Here is an 18,876-nt window from a genome sequence, read left to right on the forward strand (position 1 = left end):
TGGTCGATAACAGTTTTTTCTGTTTCAAATTGCATTAGGTACTGTATTCTGCAATGTGCTAGTTATTTTATACAGTAGATATACAGCAGAATTGTGAATTGATTTTTTTCCATTGTTAATGATCTTTTGACTTCACATCAATTAGAGATCAATATCATGTTGCAAACTCTAATAATAATTGAGAACATATGTGCTGGCTTCTCAAATACATCTTTATACTCAATTACTTTTTAAATTCTTGTCAAACTTGGGATAACCAGGAAAATAATTAGGGGAATTAACTCTATGATTGTAATAACCAAAAATTTTAAACACAAAAGAGAAGAATGGAAGGCTAAGGATGTTGTATTTCTATAATCTATGTAAAAACAATCTTTAGAAAATGAAAGCATGGCAAGTATTATCTGTCAATCAAAATTAAAGCATTTTGTACATTGTGGCTGAAAGTAAATCAGTATATTAATTGGTTAAGTATTTCAAACGTATTCTTTTACATTTCCTACTATATCAAGTGGAGGGTAGGTCTTAACTTAACGGGACAGCCAGTGCTTTAAATGTTAACGATAACCCTAAAGTCTAAGAACATCCATGCCATTTTTTTTTTTCTGAGAAGACCGCTTTTAACAACAGATTATCAGATAACTATGTGACAGAAAATGATTATTCTTAGGAAACAATTACTCTCTATTATATGGTGACTTCACATAAATAATATCCCCAAAGACTCAAAATCATAATCTGCCTACAAGTAGGAAGTAAAAAACTTTAGAGGAAAACAAAAATGAGAGTTAGATTTAATATTTTAAGTTTAATATTATATGTTATATGTTATATACATATGTATTAAAATGCCCACACGTGTGTATGTGTGTGTGTGTGTGTGTGTGTGTGTGTGTGTGTGTGTGTGTGTGTGTTTGTTTGTTTTAAAACAGAGTTTCTCTGTAATAGCTATGGGTGTCCTGGACTTGTTCTGTAGACAAGGCTGTCCTCAAACTCAGATATCCTCCTGTCTCTGCCTCCTGAGTACTACAGATACATTTTAAACAATTAAATTATTCAAAGTGAATTCTACCAATATACTTTCTAAATCAATAACCAATTAAGTGGCAACATCATGGCACCATAGTAGAGAATTTCTTATTTTTCAAGGCAGCACATTTATTTTCAATTTCTTTGGTTCTTTGTGAAATTTTCCTCTTTTTGAGCAAAAAGGTATTTTCATTGAGTCCCCATGTCAATTTTATGTTTTGTGTCTTTGAGAATCAGTCTAATTATTTGTTTACCCTTTAAGTGCATAATGGCAATGTCTTCAGGTTTCTTAGAAAATAATGAACGTTTATAAAAGTTGTGGCTAAATCTTGTCTATGTTGCCCCAAAACAGCAACCCTGGCTCTCACTGTCAACTGACTCCACTAGAATATTTGAATTTCAAAATGTAGTGACACCGGTAAGTTATACACTGCTAATTCATCGTTATAGTTAAAAAGTATCTGTGTTTACTACTATGTAGATCTTCCTTTTGAAGAGTAATGACATGCATTACAATGATATTCTTGTTCAGTGTTGTGGAAATCATCAATGGCTAAAGACAGAAGCTTCCCTAATCTGAAACGAATTAAAATCATTGAAAGGTCATGACAGGAAATTATAAATGCTTCACAATAAATAATTTAAAGTCAATTTTGTAATTAAGTATATTTCTCCTCTTGTTTAGGTATTGTGTTTATATAGCTCATTTAAAATGTAATGTATAATTCAATACAGATTATAGATAGTACCTATAATAGTCAAATCTTATAGTTAAGTTAGTTAAGATTTCTAGATATACAGACATGTATTTGAGATAAATAGGCATTCTTCAAACCTTTCAAAGACCTACAGGATATGGCATTTAAAATGGTTTAGGGATTTTCTTGACAGTGAAACATAAATGCTCCTAGCAATACCACCTGCGTCAGAAAGGAAGATGGACATTGAAGAAACTGTTATGGAGTTTACTTCCAATATGGCAAGACTAGCCATTTGGAGAAGATACCGCTCTGTCTGGAATGTTTGACTTTATGCTGTATAAACTGGACATGCAGGACCCACAGAAAAGTGACTGCTGATTCAGGATGGACATTATTACAGAGTTCCTGCTTCATGGAAAAGTCTGCCAGACAGTCTGCAGGACACAGAGAAAAGTGACTGACAAACTGCCAATACAAGAAGACAGTTTAAATTGTCCTGCTTTGCGGAAGAGTCTGCCAGACACACTATGGCCTATGGGCTGAAGATGGAAGATTACAAAAGAACTTTGGGTGGCCAGGCAGTGAGATGTCTCAGTCATTTCTAGAGTTTATATATTATCCTTCTGTAGTCTTTGATGGAGTTGAAGACAGATAGTTATGTTTATAGTTTTCCTTAGTTAGGATTAAGGATAAGTTACATAGACGTTAGACATACAAATATAGGGTAGATGATAGAATAGTTTCTTTTAACCTTGCTAAATGTTAATGGACTAAATATTGTTAACTGTGATTCTTGATAACTGTTATATATATTGCTATGTTAAGGTTAAAACCCTTCTTTTTATTTTAGACAGAAAAGAGGAGATGATGGGAGATGTCATTATGTATATGTTTCTCATACTGGTTAATGAATAAAGCACTGTTGGCCAATAGGAAAGGAAGATAGGCGGGACTAGGAGAGAAGGAGGAGAGGAAGTAGGGAGGAGGAGTCAAGATGGAGAGACTGGGGAGACAAGATGCTGGCCCCTTTCCCCAGTAAGAAGACCACGTGGAAATACATAGAAATGGGTTAATACTTAAGACAGAGCTAGCCGATAAGAAACTAGCACCTGGCCAACAGAATTATATCAAATACAGAGTCTCTGTGTGTTAATTGGGGCTGGTGTGGCAGCAGGACCAGACCAGCAACAGGATGAGTTGTGCATTTAGTACACACATAAGGCAAAGAGAAGGATCAAAGGACAGAATGAAGCAAAGAATAAATACATTCTTCAATGAAGATGCATTATAAATTTCACAATTTTTTTGTGAAAGTATGAAGTGTGTAGGTATGACAAGGATCCAGCTACAGTCACAGTAGTCACAGTAATTCTGTCTACAAGATGGCATTGCCAAGTTTTTCATGTGCATGCCAATCACCTCACCCTTTATACAATAAAATGACTATTTTTATGTACAGTGTAATTCAGGAAATGTAGGAAGAAATTTCATTTCTTAGAAGGCATTTATTTAATAATAATAATTTGACTGTGTGAAATCAAAGAAGTGTACAATTTGGTGAAAATTTGCAGTCTTATTCTGGATCATTTTTTACCAGATGAAGCAATGATGGCAGCTCAATCACTAGTTACTGACAGCTATATCAGCCATGGCAACTATGTTTAGAAGCTGAGGATAAAGTGTTTGTTTCATCTCGTCTAGAAATTATTTTAAAAATAAAACTTTAAAAATAAATTAGGGGATAGGAAGGGAAGAAAAGGATGAGGGAGAGTATAAGAGAAGAGATAGCAAAATTAAGGACCATTTGAGGGGTAGTGTGGAGACCTAATACAGTAGAAGCTTCCAAAAGTATGAAAATATGTACATACATTGAGGTGCTATAAAAGACATTGTCAAATAATGAGGGAGACAGAGCCCCAAATGAACATTTCTTATTACCAAAATGAAGTGTCCAGTATCATGATTGCTCAATACCTCAGTGGCTCCACTTCTGAATCCTTTTATCTACACCCTGAGGAATCAGCAATTGAAAAAAGCATTCATCAATACAATACACAGGATTGCATCTGTGTCAAAGAAGTGACTATTCTGTTTCATTATATTGTATGAAATTTCCTAGCAACTTAAAATAAAGTCATCCCCTCAAATCCCAAAGTGTTAGTGAGTTAAGAAAGGGGACTATCCACAAGAAGAGGAACACAGTATATGGATTTTAGACCTAGAGCAAAGGATCACCAGCCTATAATTCACACCACCAGAGGAACTAGGATACAAGATGTGTTCTAAGAGATTCATATAAAGTCCCTCACAGAACCGGGAAGGGACAAGTCCCCCAGAGCTCAGGGGAAGTGGGGGGGGTAGCGAATGGAGAGAGAAGTAGGAGAAAACATGGGTGAGGAAAGGAAAACACGTGCGACCAGGAAGATTGAGCCCGATTAGGAATAGAAGACAGGAAAGAGAGAGAGAGAGAGAGAGAGAGAGAACATAAAAGAGGGAGCCAATATTGTTTTGAAGATAAAATTGAACACAAAGAAAGGTCTAGAGAACTACAAGACTGCTCCCAACTAACAATTTGAGCTTCCGTGGAAAGGCTACCATAAATGCCCTTCCCAGAGAGTGAGATCAACAGCTAACTTATCCATGGAACCCTCAACTAATGTCTGTTGGAAACAGGAGCAAACACCCATACATAAACACTGAGTTGAACTAGAACCCAGATGCAGATGGAGAGGACAAGGCCAGGTGGCAGAAACACATAGAGACAGCTTACCTGAATAAGGAGGAGCTAACAGGCCACCAGACTGATAGCTGGGAAGCCAGCATGGGACTGACTCAGGCTCCCCTGAATATGGGTCTCAGCCAGAAGGACTGAGAAGTCTAAGGGACCTCAGACAATGGAGCCAGGATGTATCCCTGGTGCACAAAGGGTCCTTGCAAACACATCCCCCATGGAGGGATAACTGCCTTAATCTAGAGACAGGAGAGAAGCCCTAGTCCCTACTTCACATGACCTGTCAGATCTACATGACCCCAACTGGATGGCATTCCCCTACATATGGAATTGGGGTGGGAGATGGGAGGGGAGGGTGGTTAGAGTGCAGGTGAGAGGGCAGAGAGGGTAAAAGGGAGGGAAGGAGGGAACGAGAGAGAGAGAGAGGGATGGAGGGAGGGGGGAATTGGGATCGACATGTAAAATAATAAATTAAATTTAAAAAAATGCTTTGACTCCAAAATTTAAGTTCAAGGACAAGTTACTGGGGAAAAAATGGATTTCTATTTTTGTTTCTACAGAAAATGAAAAGATATGGATTCCTTCCAGACTAATGTAGTTTGATCAAGCCAGACCGCCTGAAACAGAGTACCAGGTGATTCTACATTCAAAACAGCGGGACCAAGCAGCCTTATAGACTACAGCCAGAATTTCTGCATCTTCTTAGAATCCCCTATGACAATGCTCCATACCAGCAGGAAGTAGCTTGGAAAGAACGACGCCCAAATTCCCAAATATTGTCTATAAATGTTTGTTTTCATTTAAATGGACTTGGTTATATAATATAATATATATATATATATATATATATATATATATATATATATATATATATATGAAACAATTGTCATTATCCTAATGAACAAATGCACAGTGCTGAGTCTTCTTACCCATCACCATGGGAAATCTATTTGTTTATGCCTTTGATTTTGCTGTACATGATATTGTAGTTTTCCCCCATAATGGTCACATGTTTATGATCCTGGTACCAACCATGTAGACCATGGTGACCTATACAATCTTCCTGTCATGATATTTTACTCAGTTTTGGAAATGTCAGACATCATTGTAATTTGATTCTACTTCCCTCTTCAACTATCCTTACCCCCTAACACATCACCCTTCCAACTTCTTGTCTACGTAAAAGTTTTTAAATAACCTAATTATCACAGCTTATGTGTACATGGGTTGGTGATCATCTGTTGGGGCATGGGCAACCCACTAGTCACCAGTCCACAAGGAATGAAACTCACTCACCCAGTGGCTACCAACTACAGATGGTTCCTCAGCTAAGGGTTGAGTCTTGTCAGCCTCTCCCTCTTATACTGCAATTTTAATGCAGAAGATCTTGAAATTATAAAATACTTTTAAAATGGCATAAACACTATACTTTCACAGGATGTGAAATAGACCTAGTGTTTATGTGTTGACTTTCATCAACCCATGTAGATCTGTGTCTGTGAGACACAGCTAGGGCTCTAACCTGCTAACCCATCTTGCTAGTCCTTAATTTCTTTGAATAAAGAACAAATTAAAAAATGGAAAGGTGTAAATACAAATATTAAGTAATATTTGTACTTTACTTATAAATGATCACAAATACAGAGTAGCATAATAATGCTCCCATTAAATACACATTAAATGTAATATAACATAAAACAGAATCTCATAGTTTTGACTAATTGGAATTTAAAAATTCACTTTGTTTTCCATGTAGGTTGTAGTATTGGGGCTCATTCATGTTGGGCTGTCCCTCTACAATCAAATCAAATTCAATTTAAAGAACAAAAGAAATGTAGAAAAATAAGCTTAATTTCTCTCAGTTCCCATTTAGAGAAAAGAGGAAGAGTTTTAGAGGGAAGACAGTCTTTGGACTTTTAGTTTATATACGGTTATATACAGTGCTGATCATAGCTCAGTAGTAGTGTATTGCTCTAGCATGTGTAAACCTCTAAGATTAATTAATTTCCTGCTCTCCACAGATAAAATTTGCTTCTAAAAAGCAACAATTTTCTTTGAGATGTAAAAATGAATAACAAAACAAAGAGAAGAAATTGAAGCAGACTTATCTTAGGTACTACTGGTGTTATTTAAATCTTTTTTTTTTCATTTCCTTCATATAATGAAACAAAATAGTCACTTCTTTGACACAGATGCAATCCTGTATATTGTATTGATGAATGCTCTTTTTACTTGCTGATTCCTCAAGGTGTAGATAAAAGGATTCAGAAGTGGAGCCACTGAAGTATTGAGCACAGAAATCCCCTTGGAAATAGATACTTTCTGCTTGACTGAGGGTTTAACATACATGAAGATGCAGCTGCCATACGAGAGGGATATTACAATCATGTGAGAAGAGCATGTAGAGAAAGCCTTCTTCCTCTGGCTGGTTGAAGGGATTTTTAGAATTGTCAGAGCAATGTAGGTGTAGGATATTATCACCATTAGCAATGTGAGTAAGAGTGTCACCAAAGCTGAGACAAACCCCATCATCTCCAGGAGCTGCGTATCTGTGCAGGAAAGTTGCAGGAGTGGAGTGGTGTCACAGTAGAAATGATCAACGACGTTGGAAGCACAGAAGTCAAGATTCAAACCTAACAGGAGTGGTGGAAAGATGACGAAAAAGCCAGCGAGCCAACAACTGAGGACTAGCTGTACACAGACTTTATTTTTCATGATGGTCATGTAGTGTAGGGGCTTGCAGATGGCCACATATCGGTCATAGGACATGGCTGCCAGCAGGTAAAATTCTGATGCTCCAAGTAGGAAAGCAAAGAACACTTGAGTGACACAACTGTTGTAATAAATGGTTTTGTCACCAGTTGCCATAGTAACAAGCAATTTAGGGATGCATGTAGTAGTATAGGAGATCTCTAAGAAGGAAAAGTTCCGAAGGAAAAAATACATAGGGGTCTTCAGATGAGTATCCACCAGGGTGAGTGTGATGATGATCAGATTTCCAGTGATGCTGAGCAGATAGGTAAGAAGCAGGAAGACAAACAACACAACTTTCCACTGTGGGTCATCAGTCAAACCTGCTAGGATGAAAACTGTCACCTTTGTGTGGTTCTTCATTGTGACCTCTGGTTGTTAGCTGGTCTAAGTGGGTGAGAGATATGGGTAGAGGGCCGTAATGAATACAGAACTGTACTAGTGATAAGTGGTGCTGCAGTACCATTGACACTGTAGAGACAAGGTTTCAGGCGGCAACACAGTACTCATCCATGATCTAAAGAAAGCTGTACCAGGAAAATAGTAGTAGATATTTATTTTTTATTTTACTCTAGAACAATGTGTATAATGGTGTTATGTGCTCATCTCTTTTGACAGAATAAGTTATTAGGGAATTAAAGACACTAGACAAAAAAAAAAAGCTTTTTTGTTTCTTAAGCATAAAACAGAGTTTGGACATCAAGTCATATTTCCTGTTCACTTAAAGAACGTTAATTTACTGCAATATTAAATGTTTTCCAAAAAATTCAGCAACATTAGTCACTTGAAACACAGTGATCTATATTTAAAAGGAGTGGAAGAGAAAAAGAGGAGAGGGAGGGGGATAGAAAAAGATGAGGGAGAGAGGAAAAACCATCACTAGGGTCAATATACCTTTGCATCTCTTCTAGCTGAACTGTTTGATTTCCATTTCACTGCTCCCATGGCAGTGATGCAGTTGCAAAATTGAAAGCAAATCATTGAAGTAATGCTTATATTTTCTATTGAATTCAATAATTTGAAGTAATCTTCTTTACTTCTATTGTTTTGGTTTCTGCTGTCATCCCATATTTTATTGATTTTTCCCTTCCATACCATTCATTAGTAACAGTTTGATGCTATCAGGGTCTATTGTAAACTATTTTGTGTAACTATGGTTTCTTCCCCACCTGGTTCCTCAGCCATCTAGCCCCAATTAAACACAATGATACATATTAATATAAACTATTTGGCCAATGGCTCAGGTTTCTTATTGGCTAGCTCTCTCTTAATTACTGACCCATTTTTATTAATATAAGTATTTCAACATAGTCTTGTCTTACCAGAGAATCTTGCTCCCTCAGCAGCTACATGGCATGTGCTCTGGTGGCCTCTCTCTTCATCCTCTCCCCAGAATTCTCCTCATCTTGTAGCCCTGCCTATACTTCCTGCCTGGCTACTGGACAATCAGTGTTTCGCTCGTCAACCAATAACAGAAACATATATACAGAAGAACATTCCCCATCAATTATGGTTTCTTAAGAGTCTAGTATCTAGAAAATAAATCTTGAGTTACAGTCAACCAAACAAGGAGAAACATGTAAAGACAGTTTTAGGAGATTGTATGAGGTTAAAAAGCTGTGTAGAAATCTGAGATATAAAATATTTAGAGATAGGAAATGAGATTAAAGAGGAAAACTTTAAAGGAATATGTGTGTGTGTGTGGGGTGTGTGTGTGTAGCAAATGTGACATTTAAAAATTTTTAAACCTCTATGTACTTCTAAAGCTTATATTTTCCTGGTTCATCTTATGAAGAGATTGACAAGATGAATGCATGACCAACAAAAAGAGAAGCATTATTTGGTAAATTTAAAAAGTACTTAATATATAAAATTATGTTATATATACTACATATGGACATTTATAGAATATATAAATAATACAAATTTTAAATATATTACCAAATAACATGACTCAAATTTTAGTTTACATGTTTTCCCTCATGATAATATTAAAATCTCTAGTTAACATTTGGCTAATGAAAAATTATGTAATTGGGATATAGCTCAATGTCAGAGTGCTTGACTAGTATACATAAGACTTTGGGCTTTACAACAAGACAGAATGTCCTGGGGAGAAGAGAAGTGAGTAAAGAGTGGGAACTACGAGGAAAGGTATTAACAAATGACATGGGTGCCTGTGTATTGAAATGGCCCTATGAGCAAACAAGATTACTTAGATTTACATAGCTAGTAAGTTGGACATCTAGTATTAAAAGTAATAATCACTCTTGAGAAAACTTATCTGGGATCTTCACACATAGATGCTTACATTCTCATGAAGGACATGACATCCTATAATATTATTTTCTGTCTTAAGGATATTAAGGTAATTATTTACAACATCAAATGTATAGAGTATTCCAAGGAGAGGTAACAGATAAATAGAAAAGACATTTGGGTGCAAAGAAAACTTGCTTCGGATAATACTAAGAAATCTTTACAGGAAACAATTGGATTGTATGACAGGTCTTAGGACGAGAAACAGAAATGGTACAAAATATTTCCAGAATAGTGAGGAGACTGAGGTAAAGTGCAGGGTAAATCCATATTCTACTTAGAAGCAATGAGGAGCTGCTGTCAGAACTGTACATACCCACACAGTTGACAAACATAGCTAAAGAGGACCATCACTTATTGAACATTCTCTCACATCCAGAATCAGGAAGGTATATCTTACAAGCTTCCCTTATGTGCAAAGACTGCCTTAATGGCAAAAAGTGGGAATTCATATACCTATATCATAGAAACCACAGTATTATTATTTAAGACCATTCATTTATTCAACTTCAATCACACATACCAATGATTCCACAAAATAACTCTGAAAAAAGTAGAATTCACATTTAGTGAATGGATGAATATACATTTAATCATATCATCCATTTTGAGTATCAGCTTAATTTAAAACGGGAAAAGTTTTTAGTTGTAATTATCACTAAATTCAAAGGTCTTATTTTCTCAATTAAAGCTTAAAGATGATCAGGACATATCAACCTTTTAAGAGAAAAAAATAAATAAATTAAATATACCTAGCAGAAAATACTTTTTAACTTTTGCAAATGTATTTTATCTTTATGAATCCCAAGTAACAAGTACATGCATTTATTTGAAATACACTACACTACACACACACACACACACACACACACACACACACACACTCACTGCCTAAAGTGGTAGAGACTCTATCACAGATGTACTTGGATCAGACTCTCAATACTAACTGTTCTAACCAGTTGTTGATATAAATAGAGACACTGCACTCCTCTTTGAGTGCATCTGACATTAAACTACAAGATATGATGTGTTTTTCTCACCTATCAAAACAATCTGGTAGACAATTTTGTTAGCAATTGTTTTGCAGGAAGATATTTTTGTATTTAAGTCCTCTTTTTACTCTAGTTACATGGTTCATGCATTGAATCATTTTCTGCTTTTTGCCCACACTGCCGGATAAAATGAATCAATCCTAATCTTAGGGAATTTTCATGTGCTTATTTCCTGAATCAATATTTAAAGAGAATTAAAGTTCTCATGAGATTCTGAGATACATGACAACATTTCCCTAGGATTCTGCACTTTCATGTTATCCAAATGTACTCCCCAGACAATCAGTATTTTTAAATTCTCAATTGAGTAATCTCAGATGGCTGAGAAATGATGAAAGAAATGTTCAACATCCTTAGCCACAGGGAAATGCAAATTAAAACTGCTTTGAGATTCCTTTTACACCTGTCAGAATGACTAAGATCAGAAACCCAAGAGACAGATTATGCTGGAGAGGATGTGGAGCAAGAGGAGCATCCTCCTTTGCTGGTGGGAGTGCAATCTTGTATGGCCATGATGGAAATAAATAGAATGGTTCTTCAGAAAACTGACCTCCATCCTACCACAAAGACACTTGCTCCACTGTGTTCATCGTGGTGTTATTCATAATAACCAAAAACTGGAAACAACCTAGGTGTCCCACAACTGAATAATGGATAACAAAATATGGTACATTTAAACAATTGAATATTACTCAGCTATTAAAAAAACAACATCATAAAATTTGTAGGAAAATGAATGCAAGCAAAAAAAAAAAAAAATTATCACGAGAGTAAGGTAACCCAAACCCAGAAAGGCAAATACGGTATTCATTCACTTATAAGTGGATATTAGATGTTAAGTAAATTATAATAAAGCTACAATCCACAGACCAAGAGAAGTCAGATAAAGTGGGGGATTATAGAGGAGGAAGGATAGATCTCCCTGGGAAGGAGAAATAGAATAAATTCTGAGAGTGGCCTGGGGGGGGGGGTGGATGTGTTTGGAAGCAGGAAGGCTCAGATGGTGGAGAAGATGGAGGAGAGACAGCTAGAATAGGGAGGCATTTGGGGGTACAATGTGGGAACCTAGTGAAGTGGAAACTTCCTGGAACATGTGAGGACCACCCTAGAGAGAACTCCTAGCAATGAAAGATATAGAATCTGAACCGGCGTCTTTTGTAGCCAGGCAAGCCATCCTGTGGAGATTACTAACCCACCCAGGCTGATGCTAGAGCAGAAAGTCCCTCTCTGAAACTGACAGTGCATCTCCTTGTCAAGGACAACGTCCACACAGCCCATTAAATAAGAGAGGTTAAGCTGGTGCCAGCTTGGAACCATCACACCTAAGTTCTAGCCTCCTTGAAGGCTGAAGGTACTTTTCAGGCTATGGAAAAAGAAACCTGAACACTAACCCAGTCACAAAATCTTCTGCCTACTCTCTGGGTTTCCGTAGCCTGGCCTTATCCTCCCTCTCTGCATCTGGATTCCAGTTCTGCTCAATGTTTAGCTGTGGGTGGGTGGGTGGAATGGGATGGTAGGGTGGTCGGGGGGAGGGGTTGGGAGGGAGGGAGGAAGCGAGAGAGGGAGGGAGGGAGGAAGGGAAGGAGGGAGGTACAGGGAACTGGGATCGATATGTAAAATAAGAAAAAAAAATCTTCCACCTATAATCAGTCCTGCCTGCATGGTTTGCTGGGGCAATGGTGGTGGCTAGCAATGTTTGGTTTAATTTGAGGTCCCTGCCACAAGAGGGAGTCAATGACCTACACTGCCTGGATGGCTGGGAACCAGAGACAAGATAGCCCAGAGATTAGAGTGGAACCAAACAAACAAATCAAATCAAATCAAATTATTCCTAATAATATTCTGCTATCTCCTGGCAGTAGGACCATGGCACAAACCTGGTACATGAGCTGGCTTGTTGGAACCCACTCCCTATGGTGGGAAGCCATGTTCAGCCTTAATGCATAGAAGAGGGGCCTGGCCTTGTCCCAACCTATTGTGCCAAACTATGTTGACTCCCAATGAAGCTCTTACCTGTTGGGAGGAGCTGTGGGGGGGGGGGGAGGCAAAGGAGTGGGAGGAGGGGGGCAGGAGGAGGTGTGGGAGGAAGAACTGTGGTTGGAATGTAAAGTGAAATTACATAATTTAAAAAAAAAGCGGGAAATATATTCTACTATACTCACAGATTGGCACCTTGTCCAGTCATCATTAGAGAGGCTTCCTCTAGCAGCAGCTGTGAGCAGGTGCAGAGATCCATTATAAGGAGATAATCTAAATTGGAGGGTTCTTTCCACCAGGTACCTCTCCTCAAAGATGGGGAACCCACAGGAAGAGGGAAGGGAAGGACTGCAGAGGTCAGAGGGGATGGAGGGAACCACAAGAATATGGTCCACTGAATCACCTAAGCAGGGCTCACACGAGCTCACGGAGATGAAGCAGCAAGCTTGGGGCCTGCGTGTGTCTACACCAGCTCCTCTGCTTATAGGCTTTGGTGTTTGTTTGGAACTCCTAAAAGTAGTAGTGGGTGTGTCTCTGGCCCTTTTGCCTGATTTTGAGACTCTTTTCCTCCTACTGGATTCACTTGTCCATTCTTCATATGAAGGCTTTTAAACTTTGTCTTATTGTATCTTGTTTTGTCTTGTTTGTCCTCTCTTGGAGAACTGCTATTTTCTGAAGTGGAAGGTATCACGGTTAAATAAAGAACAGGATAAACAAATAGGCCGAATAGATGTTTATTCAGGGAGAAATAACTTACAACCTAGACAGATGAACACCAGGAAATTCAACCTGATGCTCTCCTGTCTGAGCCAGCAAGAGAGCTTTTTCCGGCTCTCTCTCCGACCTCCTTCCACAGGTCACTTCCGCCCATGGCTTCACCCCCAATGGGCGTGGTCAGTGCCACAGAAGGACTATCTCACTACAATTCCCCTTTTAGTCTAAAGAAAAGATTTAGGCTTAATACAAAACTATATTCAAAACAGTGAATAACAAGTGTGCTCTAAGAAAAGGAAAATCGAGAACAAAATGACCTACATATCTAGTCCTAGGATGAAGGCATAATGGAGTTTACAATAGAGTTGTCCTAAGCTAGAAAACGTAAGTCTAGTACTTAATATATTTAACTAGGAAGAGAGAATAATAGTTGTGATAGTTTAATCTTCAACCTCATCAAGACCTGAGAAGGAAAATAACAATACTAGAATAGACAGGAAGTGTGGATGGACAACTTCCAAAAGGTGCAGCAAGGACAGAAACAGCTAGCCACCTGGACAGTCACCCTAGGTCTCACAGCAATGTTGGTACACCCAGTTTTGGCTAAGGCCAAGAGAACTTGACAGACCACAACAACAGCAAGGAGGTAGAATGGATGTCTTTCGCTGACTTGGCAAGGTCAAGCAGTCTTTTATATTTGTCTCCTGCAAGCACATAGGACTGCATGTCCAAATCAGTGGTCAAGGTGGGGGCAATTCTTTGCCCAACAGGCCATTAGCTGAGGCGAGAATGAACTCTAGCAGGAGCAACAACAGTGTCCAACATATTTTCGGGAAAGTGCACAGTGCTGTCAGGAGCAACAGTGTCTCATGTCAATGGAGTACTAATATTAAAACATTTAAATGCCATGTTTTGTATGTCTATGAAGTGATTGAAGATTAAGCAACTATATCTGACTAATCTCATAGGTACAGGAAACATGAGTGAAGATAATCTGTAATACTCAGGAACTTAGCTAAAAAACTGATTAAAACTTTCCTGAGTAAAGCAGGAACAAATTTTTAAACAATATAACTATATACATATACATACATATAAATCCCTAAAATAGAGGTAGAGTAGAAATGTCAAGACAAGAGGTAGAACTATAAAGGGCAGCATGATAAATATCCCAAATTGTATCAATATACAAATGTCTTGAATACAAGAAAAGTATACATACATAGAATATGGTAAAAATAATGTGCATAAAACATCGTAAGTGGAAAGATTTCACACAATATAACAAAATATAAACTTAATTTTACATAACTTACCACATATAAGAATACATAACAATGTAAGCTGTAAAATACTAGTATCATTTTATGTTATGTTATTTATTTATAATTACATTTCTCCCTTCCCTTTCCTCCCTCCAAACCCTGTCCCATACTCCTCCCCAATCTCTTTCAGATTTCTGGCCTCTTTTTTACTAATAGTTATTGTACACATATATGTATGTATATATGTATATACATATATTCCTAAATATATTCTGTCAATATAATGTTACATGTAAAAACAAATACAGACAATATGAAAAGAAAGTGCTTAAAAATCTAATGGAAAGTCCAAGAATGTAGTATTTGTTTAGTCAGCAAGTCTGGATGTCTTATCTTGTTGTTAGCCTACACTGGAATCACAAAGAAATAGACTCTAAGGTCAATGCAGGAAAGAACTTGCCGGGAGAGTCAAGAAAAAGGCAAAGGGCAAAAGTTTCTTTCTCCTTATCCTTATATAGTCTGCCATGAGAAGATGTGGATTGAAGGTGGGTCTTCCAACCACAAATGATCCAATTATCAAAAACAAACAAACAAACAAAAATCCCTCATAGGTGTGTCCAATGGCTTGGGTTTTAATTAATTCCAGATGTAGCCAAGTTGACAGCCAAGAATAATCATAACACAAGCCAATTCTTAATCATATCTATATGTTTTTCATCTTCTTTAATATGTTGAATGTTGAATAACAAATACGGGTATACAAATTGTGCAGTTTAAGTTGTTTCTTTCTCTCTCTCTCTCTCTCTCTCTCTCTCTCTCTCTCTCGCTCTCTCTCTCTCTCTGGTTTTTCAAGACAGAGTTTCTTTGTGGCATAGGACCCTATCCTAGAACTATCTCTTGTAGACCAGGCTGGTCAGGCTGGTCTCACAGAGATCCTCCTGCCTCTGCCTCCCGAGTGCTGGGACTAAAGGCATGCACCACCACTGCCCAGAGGCTTGTTTCTATTTTTTTACCAACACCGTACCTTCTATATCCCTCCAATTTAATTTACAATTTCCAAAGTCCAAATCCAAATGTGTTAAACTTACAGAAATTCCCTACTGTAGTTCTATAAATCTGCACTAACCAACAATGAGCAAGCAATGGCATAAGATTTCTCATTCTTCTAGAAACAAACTTTAAACAAAATTTCGTGTTACATTACTAGATCTAAAGGGAAATACAATTTTGATTGTGTTTTATAACATTTCTGCTTCATGATTAATTATTTCTAACAGTTTTAAAATGATGGTAGCCATGACAGATGGATTCAAAGTTGAAAATTTGAACAAACTAGATGTAGTGCTGCCTTGTAATCCCAAATTTTCAAGAGACTGAGTATGAAAACCATGGACTCAAGTCCTAACTGGGCTAGAGAGTGAGTACAAGGCTTGTCTGAAAGTTCAAAGTAAATAAATAAATAAATAAATAAATAAATAAATAAATAAAGAGTAGATTTATCTTGAGAGCAGTACACTGTCTTAGATTGAATTAAATTATAAATACCATTAAAAGCTTGGATCAATGAATGATTAAACAAATAAATAATCCTAGTATGTGTTGCTCTTTAGTTGCTCACACTGAAAACTTTAAAGCAAACATATTTGTTAGGGTATCAGTGCTTCAGTAACAACATGGAACAATAAAGGGGCCATAGAGTTGAATAATCTCTCTACACAATGGTAAAAGTTTCAGCTGCTGGGGGGAAACTAGTTCATTTGTCTAAGCAGCTTCCTCTGCAATACCTTTCGAAAGGCTTCTTTCACTTCCTTGTTCCTCAAAGTGTAGATAACAGGATTCAGAGCAGGGGTGACCACAGTGTACATGAGAGCAGTAGCCTTGTCTGTGTCTGGAGTGTGTGAACTTTTGGGTTGCAGATAAGTGAACAAGGCAGTGCCATAGAAAAGAGAAACCACCAGAATGTGAGAGGAACAGGTGGAGAAAGCTTTGTGTCTCCCTGCTGCTGAGGGCATTCTCAAAATGGTCAGAAGAATGCGCACATAGGAGCATAGAATGAAGACACAGGGGCTCATAATGAAGATCAGGGAAACAATAAATAGCACAATTTCATTCTGGGAGGTATCCACACATGCCAGTTTCACCACAGGCATGATGTCACAAAAGAAGTGCTGAATTCTTCCTACTCCACAGAAAGGTAGAGTGAAGATCCATGTGGTCTGGACTGACTCCACCACTATTCCAGTCATCCAAGATGCCCCAGCCAACTTCAGGCAGACAGAAGGACCCATCCGCAGACTATAATGCAGTGGGTAACAAATAGCCACAAACCGATCATAAGCCATGGCTGCCAGCAGGCAGCATTCTGTCAGCCCCAAGATTGTGAATACATACATCTGGGCTGCACAGCCTCCCACACTTATGGTCTTTGGCTGCACAAGTAGGTGCACCAGCATCTGAGGCACCACACTGCTAATATAGCACATTTCCAGAAAGGAGAGGTTGACCAGGAAGAAGTACATGGGAGTGTGCAGGCAAGGGGTGACCCAGATCACACAGATGATGAGGAGGTTTCCTCCCACGGTAAACAAATAGATCACCAAGAACACAAAGAAGAGGACAAGCTGCAGCTCTGCTAGAGAAGAAAAGGCCACCAACGTGAATTCAGTGCAGAGGGACAGGCTTCCATTCTTCATGAGCTCAGACTCAGACATCTGTGAAGACAACAGAGCCAGCAGATACTTCCAAGGGACACAGCAGCCACTGTCAATCTCCCTTATCAATGGAACTTCCCCACTATCAGTGTGCTAACAAAAGAACAGAGACACCTGAATGCCTGTGAGACAAACAATCCATTTGAGTGAGTGCATATTTCTGTTGAGCGTCTTGTTCTGTTTTTACAGAAACTTGGATAAAAAGGCATCAAAGTGAAGAATTCCAATTTTTTCCTAGTAATGCACACCAGCTCTTTTACAATTGATATACATAAGTGTTTCAATTGCAAAACAGTAAAAAATTAAATGAGAAAGTATCATGTTCGGATTACCTGACCTCTACAATCATCTCAACAGAAAGAAAGTATATTCCAGTCACTTATTTAATGTTTACCTACATAACAATCTAATTTTGGCTTTAATAAAATATGTTAATGATTAGACAAGTAAGACACACACAGAAAAAACATATAGAATCTTCTTTTCATTCTAAATAAACTTTCCCAGGATATTATGGCTGGGAGGACTGCCTAGAAGGAAAAGCGTCTTGCTGTTGGTATTGTAAGCGTTCTACAATACCAAATGACATGAATCATAAGCTAAGGCAATGTTTTAATTTTTATGAGAGACCATAGGGATTACATCCCTGTATTGTGTAATTATGTTAGTCTCAAGAGGAATATGTTCAAAAACAACAAAACCATGTTTCCTGTACAATTTGGCTTTTGGATGTTTGGTTGTTTAGTATATTTCCAGAGAAAATCTATTATTACCAATTCTTTCATTAAGGATACAGTAAAGTAAAAGTTTCTAACCAATACCCACAATTCACCTGAAACTCTAAGAACTGTGCCACAGCAATCTTTATGAAGCTCTATTACAAAGTTACCATTCATATCTTTATAATATAGTTGGGTGTAGTTTAGACATTTCAGTTGGGGTAGCATAAAAGGTGTGCATGACCTGAAGTATGTTTCTTTTAAGCTCAGTCCTTCCTTAACTTGATGTGCCATGTGTTGTTCAAGTCCATGGGAGGTCTGTACCTTTCTGAATGGAGACCGAGGAGTGGAAGGGGTGTGGGTAGATGGGAAACTGGAGGAGACCACTGGAAGGAGAGAAAGGAGTGATGGGGGATGTCCTTCTGTATGTATGTTTCTCTTATTGGTTGATGTATACAACACTATTGGCCAGTAGCCAGACAGGAAGTATAGATGGGGCTACAAGACAAGGAGAATTCTGGGAAGAGGAAGGCAGAGAGGAGCCACCAAGAGACACCATGTAGCCAAACATGCTGGGGCACTCTATGGTAAGATGAAAACATGTGGAAATACTTAGATTAATAGCAATGGGTTAATACTTAAGAAAGAGCTAGCCAATAAGAAGCCTGAGCCATCAAACAGTTTATAATTAATATAAGTCTTTGTGTGTTTATTTGGGGCTAAATTTTGGCAGGATCAGGAGGAACAGAACCTCTGTCCACAAGGGAGTATGGAAGATAAATAAAAAAAATATTAAATAAAATTAAAAAAAAAGATAAATGAACATCTTGGTCTCGTATCCCAGCCCAGTAAAGAAATCTGCTATAATAACTTGATGACCAGAGTTGAATCCTTTAACCCATATAGT

General features: G+C 37.8%; 2 protein-coding genes across 2 annotated transcripts; both read right to left on the minus strand.

Moving 5' to 3' along the window:
* Nucleotides 1–6,636: 6,636 nt before the first annotated feature.
* Nucleotides 6,637–7,575, minus strand: LOC127215811 (olfactory receptor 6C74). Its single transcript, XM_051176305.1, has one exon. It carries the CDS (start codon nt 7,573–7,575, stop codon nt 6,637–6,639), a length of 939 nt encoding a protein of 312 aa, XP_051032262.1.
* An 8,712-nt stretch (nt 7,576–16,287) lies between these two features.
* Nucleotides 16,288–17,250, minus strand: LOC127215812 (olfactory receptor 10A4). The gene has a single exon (XM_051176306.1). The coding sequence runs from the start codon at nt 17,248–17,250 to the stop codon at nt 16,288–16,290; it is 963 nt and encodes a 320-aa protein (XP_051032263.1).
* Nucleotides 17,251–18,876: the final 1,626 nt, after the last annotated feature.

Source organism: Phodopus roborovskii, unplaced genomic scaffold (genome assembly GCF_943737965.1).
Source record: "Phodopus roborovskii unplaced genomic scaffold, PHOROB, whole genome shotgun sequence".
NCBI classification, from domain to species: Eukaryota; Metazoa; Chordata; class Mammalia; order Rodentia; family Cricetidae; genus Phodopus; species Phodopus roborovskii.

Excerpts from the sequence above, each read along its gene's own strand:
- LOC127215812 (XM_051176306.1), bottom strand. The coding sequence starts at position 17,250 with ATGTCTGAGTCTGAGCTCATGAAGAATGGAAGCCTGTCCCTCTGCACT.
- LOC127215811 (XM_051176305.1), bottom strand. The coding sequence starts at position 7,575 with ATGAAGAACCACACAAAGGTGACAGTTTTCATCCTAGCAGGTTTGACT.